Source organism: Colletotrichum higginsianum, chromosome 2 (assembly GCF_001672515.1).
Source record: "Colletotrichum higginsianum IMI 349063 chromosome 2, whole genome shotgun sequence".
NCBI lineage: Eukaryota > Fungi > Ascomycota > Sordariomycetes > Glomerellales > Glomerellaceae > Colletotrichum > Colletotrichum higginsianum.
In genome coordinates this window covers 2,669,092-2,696,524 of record NC_030955.1, presented here as the reverse complement: position 1 = coordinate 2,696,524, position 27,433 = coordinate 2,669,092, and the positions used below count along the sequence as shown (strand labels likewise).

Genomic DNA, 27,433 nt, shown 5'->3' with positions numbered 1-27,433 from the left:
CCTGACCTGGCCGGCCTGCGATTCACAAGCCAACTCGAGCCAAGCGTCTGTTTCTCGAACTCGACGCAACATCACCCGCACGTGGGAAGACCCGTATCGTTGGACAAAGTTTCGAGCCAAAATAGCGGAAGAGTGGCAAAGAGCCAAAGGTCGTCAGGATGACAAAGAAAGGATGAGGTAAGAAGTCGGAAAGGATGGCGCTGGCACTAGGGGGTGCGCTGGGGGGTTAGTAGATGAGCGAGCGTATCATGAACAGCCAGCGCAGCCGTGCGTTTCATGCTAGACGAACGACTTTGCCAGACGGAATATCGCCCTGATGGATGGATCTCTAGCGGCTCCAAAACATGCGTTTGCCCTTCGACTGACGATGGCTCACACAGGACCGGGATGCGGCGTCGGTTGGATAATCGACGGTGCGCCTGCCAGGTCAGGTCAGGTCAGGTCAGGCAAGGCAAGGCAAATTCGGGTGAAGACAAGGTGCTCGTTCAAGCAACAAGCTCGATGGCCTGAGCCACATGTGGGTGGACGCCTCGAGAATCGGAACATCCAACGGCGGGGCGTTCCTGTGGTGAGACGAAGCCGTTCCGTCCAAGGCTAGAACGAACGACTGGTGGGAGCTCTTTTTCATTGTCTCCATCTTTGAAGCGGACAGAGAGCCCCAGGCGGCTTGCCCAACTGGCAATATGGCGGCTTTGGCTCCCTCTCTGGGGCTCTATTCCGCCGCCGCCTTCTCCTCCCCCTCCTCGTCTTCTATTACTTTCTCGTTTACTCGCCAGTCCAAGAGGAACAGCGGCAGAGAGACGGGGATCGCCCCAACCTTTGGATTCAACTTTGGGCTCGAGCCCCATGTCCTTTGGCGTTCCTGGTCGTGTGGTCATATCTCGCGAGTTCCTGCAAGGAAAACAACACCAACCACAACACGATTCGACGTGAACGACCTGTGACTGTCCGCCGCATCCAAACAAACTCAGCTCGAGTGCACCGGCAGCGCGAATGGAGACCCCCTCGTCTGTTTTGCCCGTTGTTGTTCTTTGTCCCGAGACGAGTGTGTTTCATGGTGGCTTTTGGCATTGTATGGAAACGACGGGGAAAGCCACCTTCAAGCCTTTACACGGCAGAAGTTCGTTACGCGGGGATGTACAGAAACCGCTCGATAGTTGAATACCATCATTCACGTTTCCTCTTTGCGGAGACGACAGCTAGTAGATTTTCACCATGTCAAACGTTAAACGTTGAGGAGGGAGTCTTTGTCCAACGACTGTAAGCTTTCCCCCCTTCTTCCTTTGATCCCTCCGTCACCTTCGAGTCCGCCCTTGGGCCAGGCTTCCGAGAGGCGCCAAATGCGATGGTTCTATTCATTGGGGGGGACACGAAGGAGGATTTTATGTACCTAGGTAGTTGGGCACTCCAGCCACAGGCACCTGTGGGTAGCACAGCGTTACCTTCCATCCCATCCCCCTCTTCGACCGGGTGTGACTCGAGCTCACTACATAGTCATCCCGCGATCCCGCCCTCTCGTCCTTCGATTTATTTGTCGCTGTTCGTCGATTCGGTACTGTTACTTAATACTTTTTTCTTTTTTGCATATTCGTTCTTCAGTCCTTGTGATTGTTCTCGTTGTGTCTGAGCGCCAGCTTTGTCTTTCTCCACATCCTGTCATCCCATTTCCTCACCTGCACGCCTGGACCGGCGGCACGCGTGCTTGGACTCGGGTTTTTTTTAACTTCTTCACTTCTTCTGTCAAATCTTGGGACGATTGTACTACTCTGGCAGTAATACAAACATACGGGACCTCGCACCATTGCCATAAACACCCACTCCCTGCCTTACGCGACGCTGTACACGCCCATCGCACATATACACACACAGCTACAGCCCTTCAGATATCCACCATACATCTATACACACACACACACACACACACACACACACACACACACACACACACACACGTGCGCATACGCACACGCGTTATGATGAGGAATCTTGCGACAACATGCCTCCTAGCCCTCTCCCTACTCCCAGGTCTCACTCGCGCAGCCTGTGAGTGCGGATACTCCGCCAACGTCACTGGCACCGTTGAGGTCTTCACAGACCTGATCGAGACCGACTTCACAAAGGTCAAGGACATCAAGAACAACACGGACTGGGTCCGTCAGGAGTTCAACAAGACCAGCACCAACGCGAGGGGGCCCCTGGGCGAGAAGTTCCAGCCAACCAACATTGCTGCCGTCCACGAAGGGTCGAGCTCGTACGGACTCAGCTCGACACAGGCAGACGCGGGATTGCAGCTGCTGGTCGAGAGTTCCACGGTGGACGGCCTGGTGCCGACCGCCGAGATCGACTCCGCGCGACATGATGTACACCACGGTTCGTTCCGGGCGATGATGAAGGTGCCGGATGTTGCTGGGACGTGTGCCGCCTTTTTCTGGGTAAGATGCCGCCCGGTCGCTTACACGCGCGCACAAAGACAGACTTGTAGGAACCAAACTGCTGACATTGAAAACAGTACCACAACGACACGCAGGAAATCGACATTGAGTTCCTCACGAAAGAGTTCAGCTCGTCCAACAGTAGCTTTCCGATAAACCTCGTCTTGCACTCGCGTGCCTCGCTCGAGAAGGGCTATGACGCCTCCGGCACGGGCAACTTTCTCAAGGTCAACCTAGGCTTCAACCCGACGACGGACTTCCACGAGTATCGCATAGACTACCTACCCGGCAAAGTGACATTCTACGCCGATGGTAAGGTCTTGGGTACCATGAACGGCAGCGCCGTACCCACCGAGGGCGGCCACCTGATCCTCCAGCACTGGAGTAACGGCAACCCACTGTGGTCGGGGGGCCCGCCCAAGAGGGACGCCATTCTGACGGTGGCCTCCGTCAAGGCCTATTTCAACTCGTCACTTGATGCGCGCAGGGCCGACCACGAGGACCGGTGCGTCGATCCCGCGGCACCGGGCGCCGTGTGTGCCATCCCTGATGAACCCGCCTTTTTCTTCAGCACGCAGGCCAACATGACAATCAACCAAACAGTGTCAGGGATGCCGGCTGCCGATAGAAGCATCGCTGGGACAGTGAACACGCCGCCATGGGCTTTGGCTTTTGTCTTGTGGTTGTTGTTGCTGTCCCTGGGTGTTTGAACAATTTAACATTTGTTTGCTATTTCCCCAACGACTTGTTTCATTACACCTGCTTATTTCCTTGTTTGGATTGTACCATCTAAGTGGGGAAATGTCTCTGGGAGACAATCATGATACAAAGGAGGGAGACTGTACAGTGAACGGAGTTGGGAGGTCGGTAAGCCGCCACCGCGTGATTCTGGGTTTCATTTGTTACGCGATCATGCATTTTACTACTTTCACGACTTCATATGAATAATGGCCAACAATTTCCTTCCCACTTGCATTCGCCAGCCGGGATTGGGCTGAGGTTGTGTCACCAGACGGCGTGATGTGCCAACTGATCCCCCGTCCCCCCTTCTGAGTTGAGAGCGCCTCCCATGATGGAGCGGGAGATCGCTGACTGGCTCTCAACGAACAAACTTTACACTTCCCACATAAAGGTATCAATACCGTTTACCAGAGACTTCGAGAGCTAGAGAAGAAACGGTGGTTTCGAGCCGGCAAGGCGCGAGGCGAATCCCGAGACCATACTGGACCAACAAGCCAGTACGTGAGCAAGAAGCCAATTCGGCTCTTACATCCGTCATGAGACCAGACTTTGGCAATCAACTTGTATGAACCTTCCCAAGGGAGTCGATATCTCAGCCCCACGGTTCTCCGAATTCCTCGTTGGATGCGGGGCATCAACAGCCCATGAAATGCAGCCATGCGTGCTGGCCCCCTTCTACATCGATCAGAGACCACATGGCCGCAAAGAGATCGACAAGCTGTTGGCCTCTCGTCGCGGCACCTTGGGAGGTGCTGGCATGTCGCTACCCCGGAATCACTTGTAGCGTCGTAGCGCACCTCCATGTCTCTGCTCATCCACCCTCGGCGTGTGATCCCAACGAAACCCAGGCTACCGGGCCTTTTGTGCAGATGAAGGAGGGAGGGGGGAGGGGGGGTGATGTGTAATGTGAGCCGGGACACCGTTTTACCCCGGATTTTCCGTCTTGACTACAGAAAGGCCCGCGACTAGCTGACTGGCTTACTCTCCGACATGGCCGTAAAGCAAGTCCGCCTAGGGTCGACAGACACGCCGCCGAACTTGACTTTGTCCGAGAGACGTAAGAGGAGACGCTCTGCTTTCTTACACTCAGTCCAACGACCAACGCAAGACACCTCCATCACTTGCCGTCAGGTCAACTCTTGGACTTTCTGGACCTGCCATGCCAGAGTCGTCCGTTGTCCCCACCCCTCCCAGTCTCGAACCCCAAAAACCGGGCAAAAAGAGACGGGGCCGCCACTAGTCCCGCGTTACCATGTCGTCCATTCCGTCATTCTGCGACGAAGGTAGAGGGTCCAGTGCACCAGATGCTTGCGCGTCTCATATGCTCCATTATCGTAGTGGTTGGCAGCAAAGTAAGAGCCACCATCTTGAAAACTTGGTGGTGGGAGGGTCCGGGGAAAACCTGCACATGGCCATCCCGGTCAGTTGCGCTCGTTCGGGTTGTCCGTCTTTCTTTATTCTCGTCGAAAGGCCAAGGGACTTGAGACGGACTTGTTCTTGATAAAAGGCCCGGACCATCTCCCCGGAAACTAGCGACGAAAGGATATATTCATTTACTTGGAAGCAGTCGGTAGACCAGCGTCACGGACGGGCCCAAACACACAACTGCAAGATTTCTTCCAATAACCGGCGCCATGACTCGGCCAACGCTCGACATCGTCCTCCAAAACAACACAGGCTCCTCCAACGCCTTCGCCCATGTAACCGGCCTGGACCTCAACCGGAATAACGCCGTCTTCCTCCTCCAGGCCGACGGCATCACGGGCTACTACCCGACGTCGCCCTCGGACATCCTCCAGCCACTGCAGACGGACTGCGCCATCTCCCTCGGCGCGCCGGGGTCGACGCGCATGGTGACGATCCCCCAGATCGCCGGCGGCCGTATCTGGTTCTCACGGGACGGCCCGCTCAAGTTCCTCCTGAACCCGGGCCCGGCCGTGGTGGAGCCCTCGGCCACCAACACGACCGACCCCAACTACAACCTCAACTGGGGCTTCTGCGAGTTTACCTTCAACAGCTTCCAGGTGTTTGTCAACATCTCGTACGTCGACTTCGTCAGCATCCCCGTCTCCCTGACGCTCGAGAACGACGCCGGCAAGGTGACGACCGTGCCCGGCTTCCCGCCCGACGCCCTCGACGCCATCTGCGACCGCCTCCGCGCCCAGGACGCCGCCGACAGCGCCGGCTGGTCAAGGCTCATTGTGCGCACCCCCGACGGGTCGGCAAACCTGCGCGCCCTCAGCCCCAATTCGGGTATCGTCATGCAGCCGGGCCTGTTCCAGGGGTACTACCAACCCCACGTCGACGCCGTCTGGCACAAGTACCGCGGTGCCGATCTCACGGTCAACACGCAGGCCGAGTGGGGCAACGTCAAGGGCCGCGTAGGCTCCGACAATCTGCTGTCGTTCGGCGACGTCGGGTCGTTCGCCAAGCCGAGCGCGCGAGACATATTCAGCTGCAGCACGGGGCCATTCGGCGGGTACCCCAAGAACCAGGCCCAGATGGGCGCCATCGGGGCGCGCATCGCGGCGGCCTTCAACCGGTCGACGCTGCTCGTCAACGACCAGCAACCCGAGGGGGAGAGCGTGGCCAACTATTATTACAAGGATGCGCGGACGAACCACTACTCGCGCATCTGCCATGAGATCAGCCCCGACGGCCGCGGCTACGCGTTCCCCTACGACGACGTGGGCCCGGCCAGCGGTTCCGATCAGTCCGGATCGCTCTTCGACTCCAACCCGAAGGTTCTGACGATCGGGATTGGCGGCGGCGTGGGAAACGCGGCTTCGGTGCAAGAGGAGCTGTAGACAGGCGACTGGGCCTGAACAACGAAGAAGGCTTTAGGAACATGAGAGGTCGTGTGCCGGGTGATTAGTAGACCTTTCGCGATGTGCACTGCCCAAGGACAAGGTAGTCAGCCTCGAGCGAGGCCGTTGGTGTAAGCAGAACAACCTGGATTAGCGTCGATAGGCGCCAGGAGGTGCACAGTGAATTTTGATACCCATGAACTTGAGAACATCCCACCACTTTGTGTGCTGGGCGAAGGCGCCGAGGGAAAGGCTACGTGCACCCCTGGTTCGTCATCTTCATCCAGGATGCCAATTCGCAACGGCCAGGTATACCAGCGTCATCGCACAAAGGCGCCGGCCTAGTTGATGTCTGTCTCAGAAAGACACAATCCATCCGGTGTTACTTTTCCCACTGCAATGGCCAAGCTCACTGAGATACGTAGCTAAGACGGTCCGGAACAGAACGGGGCTTCTCTGTAGAGAACCCCAATATAAGTGCCGTGCCGTGCCTGCTACAGGAACTATATACCGTTTTCCAGTGGTAGAAACCATGGTCCCCTGGAAAGGAGGCCAGCGCATGCAGGTAGGTGAACTCGGGCCTGGTCTTTGATGACGAGGCCTCCGTCCTCGTCCAATAAGGGGCACCCAGACAGCGGATTCTTATTTACATCTCTCTTCTACAGTGTCATCTGTGATGGCACGCGCAGCTTGAGGCTATCGCCCTAGAGCTACAGGTTGCGAGACAGGTAGATTCAGGCCTGTCAGATCATGGTGTCCCGCGGCAACGGATACCCGACCAGACACCTTCAGCAGGCATCAAAACAGCAACATGCAAGCGTCATGCAGGCCACCCACGTATTTGTAAATTGTCATCAACACACGGCCTCATCGGACTGGGTTGGCGGGGACGGGGTTGCGAAAGATGGTTGGAGGCGCCGGGCATCGAAAACGCGATCTTGGCTCAGCTGCGCTAGTTGGGGAACCTAACCAATGTACGACTGCCGCAGCCATTCCCGTCGTGTATTTTCGGCAACCATAAATGTGATTCGACGTGGCTTATATCTTGCCTGCGCACGCGGTGTGTGTGTGTGTGTGTGTGTGTGTGCCGTGGTGCTGTCCAGAGTGGTGTGTATTCGATTAAGGAGGTGACGAGCCAAGAAACAGCACCCAAGCAACAACATTCCCCTTTCCCAGTTTAAAAAGGAAGAAGAAGAAGAAAAAGGAAAAGACAAAAAAAAAAAGGCGCAATCCGGTCGGGGCGCGCCGCTGCTTGCTGCTGAGAAGAAGTTCTGTTTCGTTTCGACTTTGGGGATCCGGGAAGAGCGCCGCCGCCCCCCCTGCCTCACTGCACGACCGTTGGAAGCAGGGGACGGAAAGACACCAATTTAAAATGAACAAAAATTCCAACTAGGTAGCAGTAGCCCCTCCCTACCCCCTCCGGAGCTTACCACAGCCCGTGGTGACTGCAGTAGTGTGAGCAGCTTCTCTCCGAGGGGTTCTAGTCCCTCGCCGCCACTCACCCCCCGTCGGCCGTTTATTCCGAAAGGGCCTAGATGAGCCCAAGATGCGCAGCCGGGGGGTATGATGACAGGATGCTGCTGCGGTGCCGCGGTGTTGCGGAGGCGATAATGCACACAAGCCCGCCTTTCGCTTCTCAAATCCCTCTCCTCCGTCTCTTGTCTTGTCCCTGTCCTTTGATCTAAGGTGTGCCACTCACATATTCAACGTCCAATTGGAGCCCTCAAGTCACATCACTCCTGATCAACCGACAGATCAAGGAAATCTAGGTCCCTCCCACCTACCAATCTGTCATCTCGCATTCTTAACTCCGCAAAGGAGGGCGAAGAAAAGCGACGGGGGGGATCGCACCCGCTTGGGAGGATGTGCCCTTCTCGAACCGGACTGCCCGTTGGTTGCTCCCCAAATTGATTCTTCTGCCCGTTTGTCTTGGCTTCACAGCCCCCCCCCCCCCCGCTCCGATTACCGTTGCATAAACGGGCGAGATCCAGTGCCTTGATCTGATCAGATCATGTCACCTATAGCAAGCGATCCATATCACTACCTGGGCTGGCTTCTAACACAGCTGCGTGTTTCGAACGTCTTGTTCTCCTCTTCCTCGTCTCATCGGCCCACTGGTCATTCGTGAACCAATCTTCTGGCTGTACAACATGGTGTACTGTGGCAAGCCTTCCAAGGGCTGTTCCAGCTGCCGCGAACGAAAGATCAGGGTACGTCCACATTCGGCTGCACAAAGTCCTGGACGAGACTGAGTCTGTGGTCATTTTTCTTCCTCATGGTTGATGCCCCCCTCTCTTGAGACACATGCAAACAAACAGGCGGATTTCGGGCTTTTGCATCATTTTGATTCTTTGACTTCGGGCTAACAGTGTTTGTGCCTATTGCCGACAGTGTGACCAAAAGGAGCCCGGCTGCGGCCAGTGTGAGAAGCGCCAGCAAGAATGTCCCGGCTATCGAAACATCGTCGACCTGATGTTCCGGGACGAGAGCTCCCATGTCATCAAGAAAGCCGCCAAAACAAAAGCCCGAGGCCGCTTGAAGAACCCGCAGGCTTCCAGTACAGCCCCGGGCGCCGAGCTGTCTGAAAAGGCACCAGCCGGCACCAGCACCGACCCTAATAGCTCCGATCCGAGCCCCAGACCAGCCGTCAAACCTGGTGCGCGTCGCCACTATCCACCTCGCCCTCTGGCCGTGGTGACTCGGAACGTTACCTTTAGGCACCGACCACGCCAGGCTCGATGGGCCTCCTCTTCCTCCGAAAGCGACGGTGACGACGACAGCCTGTTGCCCTCCCCCGAGGAGGAGACCTGGCCAACGACGCAGCAAGCAACGCTCTTATATTCGTTGTCACCATCATATCAAGAACGCGGCACGGCCTTCTTCTTCTCCCGCTATGTCTCCGTCGACGAGAACGCCTGCCACCAGAACTTCGACTTCATCTTCGACGTCTGGCGTCCGGCCAGCATACTGCCTGAGCGACAGGTAGATGGGGTATTGGCGAGCATGACGGCTGTCGGGTTGGCCGGCCTGTCCCATCTCACCATGTGCCCCAAGATGATGGATTGGTCGCGCAGGAGCTACGGCACCGCTTTACAAATGACCAACGATGCTTTGAGGAACCCTGCCGAGGCGGTCAAGGACACAACCATGATGTCCATCCTCATCTTAGGCACGTACGAGATGCTCAGTGGCCGCAGCAACCAGACGGTTAGGGCATGGCAAAACCACATCAACGGCGCATCTGCCCTGGCAAAGATGCGCGGCCTCAAGCAGTTCATGACAAGAGCGGGAGCTCGCATGTTTGTGATGCTCACGCAGATCGTCCTCATCAACTGCATGCAGAAAGACATGCCCATGCCGCAGCCCCTGATCGAGCTACGGAACCAGCTGGGTATGTTGTCGGGTGGGATGGATCCCAACTGGCGACTGTCGGGCCCGATATACAAGGTCATGCAGTTGCGATACGACATCAACAGCGGACTACTCAGCCAGCCGGCTGATGTTATAGAGCAGCTGACAAAGGTCGACCAAGAATTTGCCGACGTCATTGCCGAGCTTCCAGAGTACTGGAAGTACCGACCCGTGAGGCTTTCGACACCCCACCCAGCCGTTTTCGATGGTCACCGTTGCGACGTGTATCCGACTCTGGGTCTGGCCTCAACGTGGAACGGCGTCCGATCCATCAGAATGATGGTGCACGAGACCTTAATCGGGGAGATCATCAAGTGCTTCCCCGACCGCCACATAATGGACTGGCCGTATGAAGCGAAATTGCAGCTGGCAAAATCCGTCGAGTTGTTGGAGAGATTACGAGACACAGTGATAGCGAGTGTTCCTCAGCATTTTGGCCTTGTCAACTTCAGAGACGCCATGTCGGAAAGCGGCGCTTCGGCAACAGCTGTCATCACGCCGAAGAAGGCGCCGGTCCGTATCGTGTCATCTCCGGCAACGTTCGCATCGTCTCCTTCGCCCTCGTCTGCAGACGGCTCGACACGACGCCCGGTTGTTTTCAACGGTCCGACCTTGCACGATCCGGCCCATATGAAAGGTCGCAGCGACAATGCCGAGCGCTTCATGACACTCGCTTCTGCAAGCAACACCATTGTATGGCCGTTGTACTTGGTTGGCGTATCGTCGTGCGGCACGGAGGAGGTCAAGAAGTATGTCGTCGAACGGTTGCAAGCAATCCTCGAGGAGTCGGGATTGCTGCAAGCACGCGGGGTAGCACTCATGGTGCGGGACAAGGAGGTGTGCGTCCCGTGGTCCGATGTGTACTGGGATCGAATGCCACAGACGCAAATCCCACTCGACTTGCTTTTATGAAGTTCTTCTGAAGCGCCCATGTAAAGCGAACCCGGGGGTGATAAGTTGTCATCTGCATGCAGCAGTCAACGTTTCGCCTTGGGACTGTCCTGCCTGTGGCGACCTTTGGAACTGTACAATAAAACTGGAGGGGGTATCATTCATTTTATTCCAAATTTGGACTCGTGATCTTGGGACAATCGGTTTCAATCCGCGGCCGTGAAGCTTTCACCAGTTGTCAAAGTTACCGAAGCCGCCACGCTTGGTCTTCTTCTTGGCCGGTTCCTCCCAGGTATCAAGATCTGCATCCGTAGCCGTGGTGGGCTTCTCCTGCGACTTGAGATACCTGCCCACACCGGCGCCTGCGCTTCCGTTGTCTATCGTCCCGTCGGCTCGGATCCGCTTGCCGGTCCATGTTGTCTTGTCGTCTTCTGTACCGCCACTCAGTGCAATCGCCTGCTTGGTCTTTTCTAGTTTATCCGTCTCGCTCTTCTCCTTTAAAAACTCCTCAAAAGGATCCAAGTATACTACCACTTCCTTCATCACAATCTTGTTGAGCGGGCGGTCGGATCCGTCGGTAGGAACATCTTCCATCTTTGACAGCACGTCCAGACCGCCGACAACCTTGCCAAATACCGTGTGTTTGTTGTCCAGGTGCTTCGTTGGCCGGTAGATGATGAAAAACTGGCTAGAGTTGGTGTTCTTGCCCTTGTTGGCCATGCTGATGATACCTCGAGCATCGTGTGTTAAGGGTCCATCGAACTCGTCTTGGAAGTTCTTTCCCCAAATACTAGTCCCACCTTTGCCCGTACCCGAGGGGTCGCCCCCTTGAAGCATGAAGTTTCTGATGTTCCTGTGGAAGGTGACGCCTTTGTAGTAGCCCTTCTGCGCGAGTCTCGTGAAATTCCACACCGCACGAGGCGCATACTCTGGGTAGAGCTCGATATTCAGGTCGCCGAGGTTCGTCTCAATGCGGGCGTAGCCCTTAATCTTGACTCGCTTCGGCTTGAGCATGTACTCTTCATCCGTCAGCAGTGCTCTTTCACCGCTCGTCTCGGGCGTGAGTCCTGTGCTGGTGAAACTGGCGGCCGCTCTGCCAGTTGTGTAGACGGCGGCATTGGATGGGACTTTCTTCTCCATGATCATGGACTTGCGATGTGCCGCGGATCCTGACCTGATAACGGCGCCGGACGTGCGATTGATGTCGCCACCTTCCCCGCGTTCCCTGCGAGCCTTCTCGACGGCCTCCTTCGCCCTCAAAACCTTGTCACCGATGCGACCCAATGCGTCGATGTTGACATTGCCGTTCTTCCGATCCTCCTCCTGCTCCTTGGTAAGGATCGCCTCCTCGCCATCCTTTAAGAACTTGAACTGACTCAAGTCCCGGCTGGCGGCGTTTTGGGGATCCTGCAGGGTGATTATATCGGCTCTCGTGAACTCCACGTCGTCGACCAGGTCTCGCCAGTTCTTTGCCTTGATGTTCATTCGCTCAACGGTTTCCCAAGCAAAAACGTTTGCGTAGCTTCCGTGCCGAACCGCTACGATGTGGGTGTTGTCCGTGAAGACCTTGAAGGTAACAGGGTCGATCAAATCGCCCTGGCCGTCGCTGAGGCCTGCGCTGCTCGAGTCGGATCCCGCATTTCTGGCGAAGTTGAGTTTGATGAGGTCTTTGGCGCCAAGTGGCTCGCCGTTCACGGGATTGGTGTTGTGTTTGTCCAGCCAGGAACTGATGACCTCGACATCGAAAATGGTTCCATCCTTAGTACATACGGGGTTCTTGAACGGCTGTAGGCTGGCAGCACAAAAGTTGAAGGGAAGTCGGCGAAACGAGCCTGGCCGTGAGCGTCCGTTAACATTGGCGCCGGCGCTGGCAGAGTATGCGTCCGAGGACGACCACTCGGAGTGGGTGATGTAGAGTTTGTCCGTATTCTTGCCCATTGTTGGTTGTCGCGGCTATGCTTGTTGTGTGCAGAAATTGGCCAGGCTGACTTGCAACAGAGCGTATTTCGGAGCAAGATGGTCGAGGTAGAGATCGAGTCCGTGCTGCCGCAGCCTTGCCGTGGAACAAACCAGTTCAAGGTTTTTTTCACGCAACCCGACGGGACTTCTTCACCAAGTTTGTCTGACGCTGCGGAAGACAAGACGCTCCTTGTAGCGGGACGGACCCAGCTACCCAGCTAGCTACCTAGCTGCCTGCCACCTGCATTCCTACGGGGTGGCTGCCGTGGCTGCCGTGCCGGTAAGAGGATAACTCTGGTAGTTTGTTTCAGTGGAGCTGGAGGAAGTCCCCCCTACCTGGTAGATAGGCCCACGCAAGGGGGGACGTCAGCGCTGAATCACTCCGCTAGGTAGGTAATAATCCAATACCCTGCGTTTGCTAGCGGCCCATCCAGAGGACCTACACGGGTACTATGTACTTCGGCCAGCCAGGTGGGCTTAGCTACGACAGCCAATGAAATCTCACCAGCCTCTACCTAAGTTGCAGCAAGCATACGTGCCCGGGAGCTTGGCACGTCCCTCCCTCACATTGCCAGTTTCGCCCCCAAAAGGTCTGCGGCCTGCCAGCCTGGCACAGATGGGATCGCAAGCTCCCGTCGACACCGTCTCCGTGCAACGTATCCGACCTGGCCGGACTCCAATACCGATTCCACGATCCGCTGGTACCAATCTACTAACGGCTCCTGTCACATAGCCTCCTTTGATTCCGGAATGCTCCATGCGACCATCGTCTCTGTAACATCGCCGTAGAAAGCGACCTCCTCAGCCCTGACATCCTGCGCCGCGACTACGAAACGTCTACTTCGTCCATTGGACCACCAGCCTTAGAAGTATATCCGTCGGCCTTGCCTCCTCGCCTCCTCTACCATACCTATCATCAAGATGAAGGCCGGGCTCTGTGCCTCTGTCCTGGGCATGTCCCTTTGGACAGCTGGTGCCCTGGAAGTCAAGATGGTTGGTTTCCCGTTCCGAAACCATCGGCAACAGCCTACCGCTTGGGACGGAAGAACTGAATTAACCCCGTCCTCGTAGGATCAAACCGATGAGAACAGACAGAGATGCTCAGGTGGGTTGTTCTATTCAAATCAATGGCTGGTTTTCTTTGCGACATTATGCTGATGCTAGTTTGGAATTGGAACCAGGCATGTACAGTCGCAGCGCTTGGGGCGGCCCCGTTGACCCTTATATCAATGTCATGTTCCTCCCGAAGGAAGCTCCAGCCGACCAGGATCCTATCGTGAGCTTGGTCATCTTCGAATGGAAGGACGAGGACTTGATCGGTGTTCGCGAAACTCCAGACGCTGAAAACGTAAGCCGCACTCCTGTGTACGGTTTTGGGTTGCCTACCACAGACAACTAACAATGACTTGACGCAGAAAATCGGAATTTGCCAGGACGCATATGTCCAGAAGAACTACTGTAACCAGACGGACATTGGCAAGTTTATCATTGACCCAGATTCCACCACCAAGTCGAAGAACATGATCGAGACGAAAGCCATCCATCTCAAAGAGCCGCAGACGACTAAATACATGATTCGAAAGACTGGATACTACTGTGTCCTGACCGACAAGTTCTCTGCGGGCGAGTTTACTGCCGTTGTTGAGTTCCGCAATGCTTACGGCGAGCTGCCTGCAACACAAATCCCGAAGCTACCTTTTTACGGAGGGATCACCATTCTCTATGCTCTGGTTGCCGTGTATGGGATTCCAATTCACTCTGTGCCGCGTTAAACCTTGCTGACCCTACCCAGGTTCTGGGGTTTCTTATACTACCAGCACCGACACGATATTTGTAAGTGAAAACTTCCAGGGCTTGGAGACACTTGACTAATTATCGACAGTGCCGGTCCAAAACTACATCACGGCCATTCTCATCTTCTTGGTTGTAGAGATGCTGATGACTTGGGGTTTCTATGGTAAGGCGATTTGCAGCTGAGCTAGATCTAGAAAAGCCTACTGACACGTGCAGACTACCTCAACCGGAATGGCGCAAACATTGGCTCCAAGGTGCTGCTGGTCATAGTTGCCATCCTGAATGCTGCACGTAACTCGTTCTCATTCTTCCTACTGCTTATTGTGTGTATGGGATACGGAGTTGTGAAGCACACACTTGGACGCACTATGATCTGGGTGCGCTGGCTCGCGATCGCTCACTTCATCTTTGGACTCGTGTATGCAATCACGAGCTTGCTGATTACGCCGGATGCTGCTGGTAGGTTGCCGTACACTTGACTTGGACGTCTTCGCAAACTGACTTGTCTAGGCCCCTTCGTGCTACTCATCGTGCTCCCTCTTGCTGGCACTCTGACCGGCTTCTACGTGTGGACCCTGAACTCTCTAAACTTTACGCTGAAGGACCTGCGTGAACGCAAGCAGCATGCTAAGGAAGCCATGTACAGGAAGCTGTGGTGGTGCATCCTGATCAGTATTTTTGTCATCTTTGGCTTCTTCTTCTTCAACAGCTTCAGCTTTGCATCTGTCAGCGACCCCGACTACGTCCCCTTTCACTGGAAGTCAAGATGGTTCATCCTCGACGGCTGGCTGAACCTTGTCTACTTTGCCGATGTGGCCTTCATCGCTTACGTTTGGAGACCCACCGCCAACAACAGACGCTTCGCCATGAGTGATGAGATTGCCCAGGACGATGATGGCACGTTCACAATGGCAGACATCGGCGCGCCGGACGATTCGGACGATGACGAGGAGGCTCAGTTGGGAAAGGCCAACAACACAGGTTCCCAGTTCGCAGGTCACACCGCTTCTTCGGCTACGCCCGCGAGTAGTATGCCCCAGCAACAGCCGCAAAGACACATTCCGCGCGAGTCTTTAGATGGTGAGACTATCTTCGCTGTTGGAGAAGATGGCGACAGATTCTCCGATGATTCCGACGAGGAAGACGCCAAGCTGGTAGGAAAGAAATAGAGAAGGGCTGGCTTCGTTTTTCCAGGTACTGGATAAAAGTTAGCAGTCGTGTAATTGCAATGTACAACAGCATGCACTCCAGAGAGGGCATTGGCGTCGTCCGCTTAGGCTCATCATCCAGGAGATACAGTTTTTTTCGTTGTTAGAGATGGATGTCGAATCACATGATTGCTAGTAATGATGTCTATTTTTCACGTCTCCCCACCCCACTCCCCTCGTCGCATCTGAGTGGTATCGTCCAACAAGTGATCTGATCGTACTAGTACATACAGCGGCATTGTTATATATCGCCGCCGAAGCCGACGGGTCGTCGCAATCCGCTATTCTCAGGCAGGATCGCCATGGCCTTGTAGACCTTGCCCATTCCGCCGCGGCCGCGGTCGACGAGGCGCTCACAGGCCTCATTGATGGCCTGTGCCTTTTTGAATTGGTGTTTATCTCTGAGCAGCTGGGCGAGCACCTCGGCACGCTGCTTGATGCCCATCTGGCTCAGAAACGCGCCCTGTTCGACAGGGCCGTGGACCTCGATGCCCTCAGTCGCGCGCATCGCCTCCTCCGCGATGGCGGTGAAGTCGACATCCGCGCTCAGGTCCACGAGACCAGGCTTGGAAAAGGGGCTGACGCGACGATGGCGGCGGATGCCCCGGAGCGAGTTGATGGGGACGGTTTCGGACGTGCCATAGTCGAGGATCAGCGCGGCACCCGAGGGCCGAGGTTTGGGGTGCTTCGCGGAGCCGCCGATGCGGCTGGCGAAGTCGACGGCATAGAGCGAGGCGTCCGGGCAAACCTCGATGACGGCGTTGGGGACCGTGGCCTTGAGGCGGCGGTAGCGGGACGAGGTATCGGGGAGGTACCGCGAGTGGCGAGTGGGACCCGAAGAGAGCGTCATCTGGAAATCAGGAATCGGGTCGCCCTGCTCGGATTTAGGAATGTTCATAGTCGCATGTGCTGCGTCTGGCGGGGTCGGGGAGACGAGCATCTCGCGCCACTCGACGGTGGGCTCCTTGGGCCCCTTAGTCTCACCAGAAGGGGAAGGTCTATTGGAAACAGGAGTTCTTGGGGCCGGCTCCTTGGGTAGTGGAGGAGGGACGGTCACGGCCTGGAAGACGTGAATGGGGAGAGCATCGAAGAACTCGTGCGCTACGATGAAGGGCATCTTCTCAGGGCCTGTGTCGTCGGGACTATTGTCAGCATACGTGCTCTTGTCCATATACATCGTGGTCATGCTTACTCTGCGGGATGGACTTGACGGTCTCAGTCCAGACGATGGGACCGTTTGTGTATTTGCAAACACTGTGGTAGCCAACCTTGGACTCAGTCATGGGCGCGTCAAGGCCACAGAGGAGGTTCTTCTGCGTCTCGCGCAGCTGGGGGCTCGCCTCTACCATGTAGATAGCGTCGATACTCTGCGCCAGGTCTTTGAAGTTCTGGATTGCCTGTATGTTATCAGTCCATCTGCCATCAACACATGTGATCCTTGCAATTTATTTACTCACACGAAGCATATCGTCCATCAGTGTACCGCGTCCGGGGCCGACCTCGATGAGCTCCACGCCTCGTTTGGGCTTCCCCTGGCTCAACCACTCCGTGACGAACCAGATGCCAATCAGCTCGCCGAATATCTGGGAGATCTCAGGCGAAGTGATAAAGTCACCCTTCAAACCGAACTGGTCCCTGTTCTCCTCAGCCAGGCCCGTGTAGTATCCGTCGATATCGCCAGTCAAACACATGCGCATATAGCTCGCAAGGGGAACAGGGCCAGTCATCTAGTATGGCAGAATGTCAGAATAGGCCCTTGACAACTAGGGCTAGAGGTGCATGACGCATACCGAAATGGCCTCGGCCAACTGTTTTGCTAGCGGCGTGGACCATTTCCTCTCATCCTTCTTCTCGTTTTCCTCCATCCACCTCGACACAGTCCAGGAGAAGCCCCTCGACACCTGCACCGTCGGATGCCCTCGAACCGCGCAAGGCGCGGCGGCATGGGGCACGGTGAGCCCTCGCAGGCCAGCCGCCAGAGCTCGTCGAGAAAGTAGACGTTGCATCGTTATATGTTTTGTTCTTTTATGCACTTTATGGTTACTCTCGTTCTCTTATTCCTTTGTTTGCTCCGCGCGCAAACTCCAAGGCTTTTATGCACGTGTCGTCGGGACCATCGCCGGGTTCTTCGAAAAAAGGATGGGATCGTGTTCAGTAGCGCATTAGCATGTGGTGATGCCGCAGCATGTGCTTGCCTGGGCCGGTAGGGAGGTATGTTCGCTTGGGTTGGTTTAAGGATCGTTCGTCGCGTTTCGTTTCGGCTCTGTGACACCGGTCTTGCGTTTCCCGCGAACGCGGGCCAGACGGAACGGGGGAATGAAATAAAAGCTTCTGAAGAGCTCCCGGCTTTTCTGGTCGAGATAAGATAACGGCCTCGCCCTTGGGCACAGCGACCTACCTAGGTACGCTTTACCATAGTAGACCGATTAGCATGGGTTGAGAGCTCCGTCCGGGCGGCCAAAAAAAGAAAGTCGGAGCAACTCACCTGGCGTGATCCCTGCAACCTCCCCGTCACTTGCCATTGCGACTCCAGCGCGTCCAGAGGTTCGCTCCTGTCCAATTTTCCCCGTCACATAACCCACGACGACAGCACGTCACAATCTTACAAAAAAGTAGCCTCGACCGACAAGTACAGGAACACGCCTCGGCCGAGTCAAGAGAAAAACACAATACCCAGCGAGGTAACACTGCACGCCGCCATCGCAATGGCAAGCAACGCAAAGTCAAGATGGGCAGACAGCGAGGAGGATGCCGCTCTAGAGGCCAAGCTCAAACGGGAAAAGGAGGAGAAGAAGCGCCTCAAGGCCGAAAAGGCGCGTGTAGCCGAGGCGGAACGATTAGCGCAACAAACGAGGGCGAGTATCGATAATGGCTCCATGAGCGGCAACGATGGAAATGGCGACTCACGGCCAGCGAAACGACGCAAGTTCGCCCCGGACGCAGACAGTGGGAGAGAACCCGCCACGGCGGATGATGCGTTGGACAAGAAAGAAGGCGCCGCGAGGCTCATGCGCTTCCCGTTCGGCCGCTGGGGCAAGTGCCGGAGCGTGGAGAACTACGACAAGCTCAACGACATCGAAGAGGGCACGTATGGATGGGTGTCGCGAGCGAAGGAGACCGCGAGCGGCAAGGTGGTTGCGCTGAAGCGGTTGAAGATCGAGCCGAGCGACCGCAACGGGTTACCGGTGACAGGCCTGCGGGAGATACAGATACTGCGCGACTCCAGTCACCGCAACATCGTCAATCTGGAAGAGGTTGTGGTAGGAGACGACACGTCAAAGATTGAAAAGTCCGTGACTGAGGTATCCGCATGAAATTGGACTGGTTGGTATATGCTAACGTCTGCACCACAGCATATTCCTTGTACTAGAATTCGTGGAACACGACCTTAAGAGCATACTAGAAGATATGCCCGAGCCCTTCCTCCTGTCCGAAGTCAAGACACTGCTCCGGCAGCTGACGGCGGGCGTTGCGTACCTCCACGACAACTGGGTCCTCCACCGCGATCTCAAGACGTCGAACCTGCTGCTCAACAACCGTGGTCAGCTTAAAATCGCCGACTTCGGCATGGCGCGGTATGTCGGCGACCCCCCGCCGAAACTGACGCAGCTCGTCGTGACCCTGTGGTATCGCTCGCCAGAGCTGCTCCTCGGCGCGCGAGCTTACGGTCGCGCCGTCGATATGTGGAGCGTCGGCTGCATCTTTGGCGAGCTGCTCACACGCGAACCCCTGCTGCAAGGCACCAATGAGGTCGACCAGGTGACCAAGATCTTTGAGCTCTGCGGTGTGCCCACGCAGGAGTCGTGGCCGTCGTTCCGGAGCCTGCCCAACGCGCGCTCGTTGCGTTTTCCTAAGACATCGCTGGTCACGGGATCCGTAATCCGGACCAAGTTCACGACGTTGACGAATGCTGGGTGCGCGTTGCTGAATGACCTGCTGTCCCTGAATCCAGACTCAAGGCCGTCAGCCAAGGAGATGTTGGAACACAAGTACTTTAGGGAGGATCCGAAGCCTAAAAAGGAGGGCATGTTCCCGACCTTCCCCAGCAAAGCGGGCCAGGAGAGGAGAAGACGACATGAGCCAAACGCCCCTATCCGCGGTCAAAACGCTGTTGAGCTGGGTGACGTTGACTTTAGCGGCATCTTTCAAGGGAGAGACAAGGAGGAGAGGGGCGGCGGCTTCTCCCTGCGCATGGTGTAGACGATACAAAAATGGTTCATATGACCATGCTGTCGGCCAGTGTCGTCAATTAAGCTATATATCAAGACAACTCATGAACATCCGAGTTAACCTATATATGGGTGTCAAATTTTACCCGACCATGCTTCGACATGTAACGCCGCCCTTGTGTGAATGACCGCCGTGAATGATTACCGCTCAATTCGTCTCCTCGCTCTTGTGATAAAACCCTCCTCCCCTGAGGGATAAAATAAAGAAATGTTTAATCCAAAGATTACAGATGGGAAATTTCGTCATTAGAGCAAGTCGTTAAAACATGCCGAGTCCCGCTACGAACCACGTAAAGCTGGCGACGGTGACCATGCTCATGCCCACAGCCATACCAATTGCCTTGCTGTTCAAAGAGGGCGCCGCCGACTTGCAAACTGCGCAGTTCCACTCGTTCAGAGGCTTGTATTCTTGGGGCAAGTACATGCCGAACTTGAAGCTGTTGGAGACGCCCAAGTAGCCGGCGGCAGCAGTTGCACTGACGCTCGATTCAGCATCGTAAATGACAAGGGTGTACTCGTCGTTGCGCAGCGGCGCCGAGGCGTCGGTCTTCTGCACGCTCGAGTCCCAGGTGAAAGAGGCGGGCTGGGCGAAACTCATGTTTTGGGTGAGCGTCCAGGTCTGGGCCATGGAAGAGCAGGAAACGAGGACGTCGATGGCGGTGGGCGTAGCCTGGAGGTTCGTGTAGTTCCATCCCCAGGTGACAAAGTCTCCGATTTTGTACAAGTTGATAGACTGTGCCGTGGCTGCGGGTGTAATCATGACAACAGAACCCTGGGGATCCGTTTCGTCGAAGGCAGTCGACTTGGACTGGCCGGTGCCGGTCCTGGTGCCAGTACCCGTCTGTGTACCTCTCGCTGTGCCTGTCCCAGTAGAACCCTGAGCAGTGTTGAGGTTAGTGGTCCTCGCACCGCCGGTCCTCGTTCCCTCTGCGGTCCCCGTGGCAGTTGGTGTTGCCGTGGCCCCTGTTCTGGAGGCGGGGGTCTCAGTTGCGGCGGGTGCTGGTAAGTAAGGTTAGCCATGTTGATCCACAGGCATCGGATTGCCGGCGGTACCAAGGCAACGTCTCACGACATACCGGAAGATTCGTCGTTCTGGCGCACAACCAGGGCATCGACATCCGGAAGCCATTTAGGCCAAGCAGAAGCTAGGGGAGCGAGAACGGCGAGGCCAAGAGCGAGTGATTGAGCAGCCTTCATGATTACGAGGGAGGAAGTGAGTTCCTAGAGATTCGAGGGAACGCTGGAGGGAGGTGGGCCGGTTTCCGGGCAAGATTATGTCGTCTTTAACTGATCGAAATCCGGCAACAAGCAAGTGAAGTTGATCGAGAGAATGGTATTTTGTCTGGTTGCAAAGTTCGAATTGTTGTTGGGTTGTCAAGGGCGATAGGGCTGGGTCGAGGTGCGGCCACCCCTTTTTTTTTCCGCCGTGGAAATTCGCAACAACAATGCCTGGTGTGAGTGGTGTTGACTACCAGCCGCCCTTCAGAACGTAGCTATTGGTTTTTTCTTTCCACTTCAAATATCCTCCTCTTTCAATAGCAACAGTTAAACGAACGGTGGTTTTCTGGCTTAAGCGAGTGTCGATGATGCGGGTTAAAACAACGGGAAACGGGCGTGGAAAATAAAGGGCGTCGGTCGGATTGCTGCTGGGAAGCAAATCAAATGAGGTGGGAAGAGGAAAGGTGTGGTAGAGATCAGAGAGCGGAAGAAGGGCAAGGAGGCGCTGGAATGGGAGAAATTCGGGGCGGGTTTGCACGCTCAGGAGGGAACGCGGATGGGCCCCGATTGATTAGGTTTGGTGGGTCCACAACAACCAAGGCGTCCCCGAACTAAGCATGTAGGTCACTTTATCACCCTCAGTAGGTATCTTGGTAAGAATAGGTGGCACTCCGTGTCACAGGGGGGGAAACCAGGCAAGACGAGAGAGCTCGTGCTACGACGAGACCATGGCAAAAAAAATACAACGCAAAATCAGAAGGATATGCAGGGCGGAAGCATTCTGGAGTCTGCAAAAGAACAGGGGCGGAGCTTGCTGGGGTACGCACCAATGCGAGCCTACCTACCTTACGTAGGTAAAGGATTATGGGATGGCACAGCCCAGCCCGGGCTGGAAAAAGGGACATCGGACCAGTCAGTAGAAACTTTAAGCGGTAAACTTACAAGCATTAGCTAGGAACTGGAGAAAAATACTGACGAAGAGAGGAAGCTGCATTTTGCACAGAAACATAGCCAGGCATAAAAAGAGGACATCATACCATCCTACCTACCGACACTGCCCAATACCAACCTCGTGTCTTGTCCTCATCATGTCCTCCCATCCAACCAACGCCAAAGCTCCGAGTCTTTAGCGCACTCGGCTGCCATGGCCCTTCTCCGGCCTCCCTCCGCGCCACCCAAAACGTCCGCATCCTTCTTAGCTGCTCGAGACAACGCGCCACGCCGCCTTCTCAACGAGGGGCTGCAGCCGTTGACCAGTGGACTAGTCAGCTGCCCACCCATCCCCCCCAGGGAAACTCGAGTGGCTAAACAAAGATTGGCACAATGCGCGCTGGGCGCATGTTGGCTGTTAGGGCACCTCAGGTACCCGGAGGAATACAAAGACGAGGCTTGGGGACCTGGTGGTGCGTCGTCGGGTCGAGCAGGCAGGACCCACCCTGTGCATCGTATTCTTTCCTGCGTCCTCCACTCACGGCGCTGCCCAGTGCCCACTAATCCATCACCCCTCGCTCGTGTTGACCTCCCGCTCCTCTAAAAATAATTTACTAGGACTCACGCGCCTCCACAGATTCAATCAATGATGAGACCGAGGCGAGGCCGATCGATAGTCAGCCGTTTCAATCCACCTCTCACATTGAGGAGGCCATCAACTTTTATCTTCGCTCGGGTGGAGGGTTGATTGCCGCAGTTTCCCATCGTCGGGGCTCTTCTTGGCCAAGGAATGTAAACACCGGATCTCCTCACGGCTTCCCACTCGTGCAGATACGCCTTCCGTCTCGGACTCTAATTGCTCGTGACCCGTGACACCCATCCAAGAGTCATCCATTCTTTCTTTGCCCGAATAATCGTATCCATTTGACTCGGATGTCCCGACTGGCGCCAGTTATGCAGAGCATTGCACAGAGTAACATGAGGTGGTCGTGGCCCACCTGCATAGCAGGTTCTGGGGGCGCATCATGCATTGCTCATCTTCGTAGTGTACTTGGGCCGTCGCAAATCCCGGTGCCTTCATGATATTGGGCGTAGTGTAACCCATGGCTTCAACCGAAATCTCATAGTGATCCCCGCCCCGGCGAGATCGACGTCGAGCCGAGATGGAGACTGTTCCACTCGTCGCTAGGAACTCCCAGTTCTGTGCGACAAACGCTTTTCCTACGTTGAAACAGTCCCTCTCTGCGGAACTTCTGCGAAACCTCACTCGCCCAACACGAACTACACTTCATAAGTTGGCTGAGAAGCCGGGTATAATGACGACTGTATGCTTTTTAGATGGCGTTGCCGTTCTCCGAGACATGCAGATGTGTGGGAGGAGGGACAGCCTGTGATGCGTAAGGGCAAAGGGCCCTTAGAGGAGGAGGGAGTCACTATGGTCTCAGGCACTATAGTCTTAGGCTTGAGAATGCCCGAAAGCTGCAGGTCAATCAACTTGTTCCATCCCTTTTTAATACGCTATGAGACTAATCAAGATTGCAGGTGCGAGCTCCTTCATCGCTGTCATTCCCGATACAAGAGTAGAGTGGAGCCCCCGAACTGACAGACTATATACCCGTTGGAAGAGAACCCGATCGATGCATCACTACATTGTGACACGAGAGTCTTTGCAATCCCAGTTCAAATGTTTGCATGATAGGGCAAGTGGTCGGACTTTGCGGGGGAGCATTCTCCAGACAGTTGTCCTCTTACGTTCTGTTAATCAGTGCCGGTTGTAAGAAGGAACCTCTTGAACAATGGCCGACTGGGCGAGAGTACTATAATTGGTAGGCTGCTGCCCAAGTGAAGATCTTCAAACAAATCCAGGGATCTCCTTTTGTCTCATGTCAAGTCGTCCGTCATGCCTCGATATTGAGTTTGGGGAGGAACAAAAGACGAGTTTGGATGACTTGAGCCTTCCCGTCGGGTGACGTGCCGTCTCAGGGGCCACCGGGCATCACTTCCGCCGCTGGGAAATGGCCTGGATTGCTGAACTCAACACGACCTTAAGTGGAGCCAGCTGTACAAGTGGATCCCGCGAATGGTTCGATACCTACCTACCTTATCAACTTTTGACGTGTGATGAGCGTATCGATAACGCGATAAAAGCTCCTTCCAGCTTGCCAAGTCAAGGTACGCCCTCCAGGTGCCTGCTTCACCTGGGCTGGAGAGTGGTGTTAGTGCCTCCGACACTTCACAATCGCGCAGCCAACAACTTCGCCATTTCACAAGTTCAACCAACCCTTTTTTTCGTTGGCTTTGTGCGCGAAAGTCATGGCGTCGTCCGTCGGCACCACGGTCTCCATCGACCGCACTTATCTCGATACACTCATCAGAAGGTAAAACCTAACCACTACCTACCTACATCCCACTTGCACCTGGCCCGCGCTAGCATTCGAGCTATTGCAAGTGAGGCTGGTGACATTACTTGGAGGAAGCTGACCATTTGCGCAGGGCTCAGTTTGTGCGTCTTACAATATTACAATATCATCTCGTTGATACTATCTTCTTTCCCTTGTCTCTGCGGCATCCGAAAGCTGACATGGGCTGTGTTGCCACATAGAACGCCGAGACAGAGGCTCATTCATCCCACCCTACCCTCACCATCGCCCGCGCCGAGTATGACACCCTTGTCAAGACTGTTCGGGAATTCGGTATGATCCCGTTACAAGTTTGATACGCAGCCCCCTGATGTAATGATTTCGGGAATTTCTGTCGGTTGCTGACCTTTGACAAGCAAACTTACGCCGCAACCTCTTGCGAGGAGGTGTATCTGAAGAGACCCTTGCTGTAAGTCGGGGCCCCACATCGTGCCCCGGTCAATGACCCTTGAGTAAGTGATGGACATTTATGTGTACCTAGGTCTTGACCAGTGATGAATCCAACTGGGACGAAGACGCTGCTGAGCAGCGGGCGGGTGCTCCCGCTTCAGGAACTTCTCAGAACTTCACTCAACATCGGACCAACCAGCCTCGCAAGCCAGCCGCCGTCGCTGTGCGGAACCCCGAGTATGGCCATCACGGCGGAAATTTTACCGTTCATCAGCCTGTCAAGCAGGACTGGGCCGATGCCGAACCCGACGCACGCGACATGGCTGAGACGACAGTATCTCCCACCGAGACCGATCATGGCTTCACTCACCAAGAAGTACAGTTGCCTGTTCGGCCGCAGCTTGAGAGAATCGCTACAAGAACCGTTTTGATGTCGAACCTTGCCGAAGGCACAACACACTCCGATATCACGGGTGTTATTCGAGGGGGCCAGCTGCTGGATATCTTTCTGAGAGCCCACGACCGCTCTGCCCAGGTATCGTTCCTGCACGGAACAGACGCCAAAGCATTCTTAGAGCATGCTGGGCGCCACGATCTGTACATCAGACACAAACGGGTCCGTATTCACACTGCAAGATTACAAGTGTTAAAAATCTGACCAGCATATCAGGTCGATATCCGATGGTGCGATCGACAGTTTACCCTCCCAGGCCACGTTGCGAGCAAGGTCGGAATCGGCGCTACGCGTAACCTTGTCGTCCGACGGTGCGACCCGAAGCTCACCGAAGAAGGCATTCGCGATGATCTGGAGCATATTCACAACTTGATTGTTATTCGAGTAAACTTCAACAACGGTAACTGTCACATCAACACCAACTCAGTTCACAATGCTATGTTCGCGCGAACCTGCATGATGAGTCGGCTGTACGTTGATGTGCTTACTTTGTATCTGTATGAGTAATTGGAAGCTGACATCATGTAGGAAATACAAGGGGTCCAAGGTCGAATGGGACGTCGACGAATGTGCCCAGCCCCTGGGGGTTACTCAGACTCACCGGGCTCAGTCCCATACTCTTCCACACAAACGCACCTTGAGCAATATGCCGAACCGCTTCGAAGTCTTGAAACTTGACGGCAACGATGACGACGATGAGAATATACCACTAGAGTTTCACCTGCGAGCTTCAGTGGACATTATGGTTTGACGATATAGTGCTCCTTCGAGATCAGTCTAAACGCTCGGCGTTGTACTAGAAGACGGACACTGTCAGCATGTTTTGATCTCTTCAAAGCCATGGGGGCTTCGCCGAGTTTAGGGACGTCCATCACGTCGAGGTGGGGGACGGAGTTGGGAATACCCTAGTGATTGAGTGTGCAATTTGGTTTGCTTTGCAAGGCACAACTTCATTTGTTTTATGTTTCGCCTACTGGGATGTGCGTGAGGGCAAACACTTAGTCGACCCCTACGTAGCAAGGTACTTTGATACGATTCCTATTATCCATCCTCCACATCTTGCTACATCCGTCCGGTAAGCTACAAGACGACGAAGGCAGTCGAATATGCCCTTCTTCCTCCATGCTTACCATTCTTCCTGTCAGAGCAGCTAACATGCCATGAATCTCCTTGCCAGTGCATCTGTGAGGGACACTGAAGGCCTGCTTGGGATTTGCTGCTCCTGCAGCCTTTTCATTCGCCTCCCTTTTCTGCGAGCACACGTGTCCCTCATCCAAGACATTGAGGCTTTGCAAATATCCCTTCAGTATTCCAGAGCCATGTAATCTTAGGAGATATATTCAGAATCATCGGAAAGAGGAAAATTCTGGCCCTCAGCCACTTTTCCAGCACCGACCTCACGTACCTATACAATTACTTTCCGTCCCCCAAAAAGCAGTCGACATCATACGATATCTGCAGTCTCCCATGATGCTCGGTATGATATGCCACAAACCGTACGAGCAAATGCGCATTGGGCACATGCAGTCAAAGTACAAATTTAAGCAGCCTTCCAACTATCAAGAACAACAGAGAGACACAAGCCCTGGAATCAGACATCGGACGCTTGTTCCAGGCAAACGCCTCGAATGTCAGACGACATTCCACGCCTGGCCGATATAGGTAGACTGACCCCGTTGATCGTTCGCGTCTGATCCGTCGCCAGGAACACCACGCTCTGGGAGACCTCGGGCGATGTGATGTTGGTCGCCGACTCGGAAGCCTGCGCGTAGGCCTCGGCGTCTTACTCATCCCCATGGCCCGCCACGATGGCCTTTCCGATCCTCAAGTCTACGGCGCCAGGCAACACGGTGTTGCATCGGATGCCTTCCTTGCGGAAGCGCCAGGCCACGTTGGTTGCCCCGATCCATGGCTTGAGTCAATGGTCCGTCCGATGTTTCTTGCCGAACCCCCGCCCCGGCTGGGCTTGGACTGAAGCTTTGCAAGTCGAAAAGGGGAGAGGCCTCACGAACCAAGCCGTCCTTGCTACACGTCTACGCAATCCATCCACGGCCCCCGAGGTCCCGGCCGTGCTGGCGATGTTGACGATGGCGCTCGACTTCTTCTCCCTCATGAAGGGGATCACAGCCCTAATCATTCTGACGGGGACAGTGAGATTGATGGCCGTGACCCGGTCTCACTCCCGTGTCGGTTACGCTATCCACGCTGCTGAAGCTGTCCATAGCGCCCGCGGTGACAAGCAGGTCGATCCGGCCCCTAACTTTCGTCAGCCTGCACGCCCGACTCGACATCCAATGGCCCAAAGAGGAACGAAACGCGCCAAGAATGAAAGGTGGAAAAAGATAACGTACTAAAAACAAATTTCAAAATTTGTTTTTTCCATCCAAAAGAGTCGATCGCCGCATACACGCCGTCGTCGCAGGCCGCATGACGCAAACCAACTTCAGCTCGGAGTACCACACCCATGGACCACAAAGCAGGCCTTTTTGCTCCAGCTCTAACGTCCCTTGTCGCGTGCCTCGTGTCAACTCTAGTAGGGGGAGCGAGAT

The 27,433-nt window shown here is 55.2% G+C and overlaps 10 protein-coding genes across 10 annotated transcripts; 6 read left to right on the top strand and 4 right to left on the bottom strand.

Moving 5' to 3' along the window:
- Positions 1-485: 485 nt before the first annotated feature.
- CH63R_02560 (uncharacterized protein) lies at positions 486-878 on the bottom strand (the record flags this gene model as incomplete). The annotated part of the gene is made up of 1 exon (XM_018297535.1): positions 486-878. One exon carries the CDS (start codon positions 876-878, stop codon positions 486-488), a length of 393 nt encoding a protein of 130 aa, XP_018162351.1.
- A 1,098-nt stretch (positions 879-1,976) lies between these two features.
- Positions 1,977-3,142, top strand: CH63R_02559 (Endo-1,3-1,4-b-glucanase; the record flags this gene model as incomplete). The annotated part of the gene is made up of 2 exons (XM_018297534.1): positions 1,977-2,432; positions 2,510-3,142. 2 exons carry the CDS (start codon positions 1,977-1,979, stop codon positions 3,140-3,142), a joined length of 1,089 nt encoding a protein of 362 aa, XP_018162350.1.
- Positions 3,143-4,807: 1,665 nt separating this feature from the next.
- CH63R_02558 (Glucanase B) lies at positions 4,808-5,980 on the top strand (the record flags this gene model as incomplete). The annotated part of the gene is made up of 1 exon (XM_018297533.1): positions 4,808-5,980. The coding sequence occupies one exon, from the start codon at positions 4,808-4,810 to the stop codon at positions 5,978-5,980; it is 1,173 nt and encodes a 390-aa protein (XP_018162349.1).
- A 2,150-nt stretch (positions 5,981-8,130) lies between these two features.
- CH63R_02557 (C6 finger domain-containing protein) lies at positions 8,131-10,303 on the top strand (the record flags this gene model as incomplete). Its single annotated transcript, XM_018297532.1, has 2 exons — positions 8,131-8,190; positions 8,372-10,303. The coding sequence occupies 2 exons, from the start codon at positions 8,131-8,133 to the stop codon at positions 10,301-10,303; spliced, it is 1,992 nt and encodes a 663-aa protein (XP_018162348.1).
- A 207-nt stretch (positions 10,304-10,510) lies between these two features.
- On the bottom strand, positions 10,511-12,220 carry CH63R_02556 (Peptidyl-prolyl cis-trans isomerase-like 2; the record flags this gene model as incomplete). Its single annotated transcript, XM_018297531.1, has 1 exon — positions 10,511-12,220. One exon carries the CDS (start codon positions 12,218-12,220, stop codon positions 10,511-10,513), a length of 1,710 nt encoding a protein of 569 aa, XP_018162347.1.
- Positions 12,221-13,162: 942 nt separating this feature from the next.
- Positions 13,163-15,204, top strand: CH63R_02555 (Integral membrane protein; the record flags this gene model as incomplete). The annotated part of the gene is made up of 8 exons (XM_018297530.1): positions 13,163-13,234; positions 13,313-13,346; positions 13,423-13,589; positions 13,657-13,979; positions 14,034-14,074; positions 14,124-14,198; positions 14,252-14,494; positions 14,546-15,204. 8 exons carry the CDS (start codon positions 13,163-13,165, stop codon positions 15,202-15,204), a joined length of 1,614 nt encoding a protein of 537 aa, XP_018162346.1.
- A 280-nt stretch (positions 15,205-15,484) lies between these two features.
- On the bottom strand, positions 15,485-17,249 carry CH63R_02554 (Duf185 domain-containing protein; the record flags this gene model as incomplete). Its single annotated transcript, XM_018297529.1, has 4 exons — positions 15,485-16,371; positions 16,436-16,640; positions 16,701-16,970; positions 17,034-17,249. 4 exons carry the CDS (start codon positions 17,247-17,249, stop codon positions 15,485-15,487), a joined length of 1,578 nt encoding a protein of 525 aa, XP_018162345.1.
- Positions 17,250-17,948: 699 nt separating this feature from the next.
- Positions 17,949-19,443, top strand: CH63R_02553 (Cyclin-dependent kinase g-1; the record flags this gene model as incomplete). The annotated part of the gene is made up of 2 exons (XM_018297528.1): positions 17,949-18,532; positions 18,597-19,443. 2 exons carry the CDS (start codon positions 17,949-17,951, stop codon positions 19,441-19,443), a joined length of 1,431 nt encoding a protein of 476 aa, XP_018162344.1.
- A 288-nt stretch (positions 19,444-19,731) lies between these two features.
- On the bottom strand, positions 19,732-20,669 carry CH63R_02552 (uncharacterized protein; the record flags this gene model as incomplete). Its single annotated transcript, XM_018297527.1, has 2 exons — positions 19,732-20,471; positions 20,549-20,669. 2 exons carry the CDS (start codon positions 20,667-20,669, stop codon positions 19,732-19,734), a joined length of 861 nt encoding a protein of 286 aa, XP_018162343.1.
- A 3,264-nt stretch (positions 20,670-23,933) lies between these two features.
- CH63R_02551 (RNA recognition motif containing protein) lies at positions 23,934-25,635 on the top strand (the record flags this gene model as incomplete). Its single annotated transcript, XM_018297526.1, has 7 exons — positions 23,934-23,998; positions 24,114-24,123; positions 24,223-24,313; positions 24,397-24,449; positions 24,522-25,046; positions 25,101-25,354; positions 25,413-25,635. 7 exons carry the CDS (start codon positions 23,934-23,936, stop codon positions 25,633-25,635), a joined length of 1,221 nt encoding a protein of 406 aa, XP_018162342.1.
- Between the last annotated feature and the right edge of the window lie 1,798 nt (positions 25,636-27,433).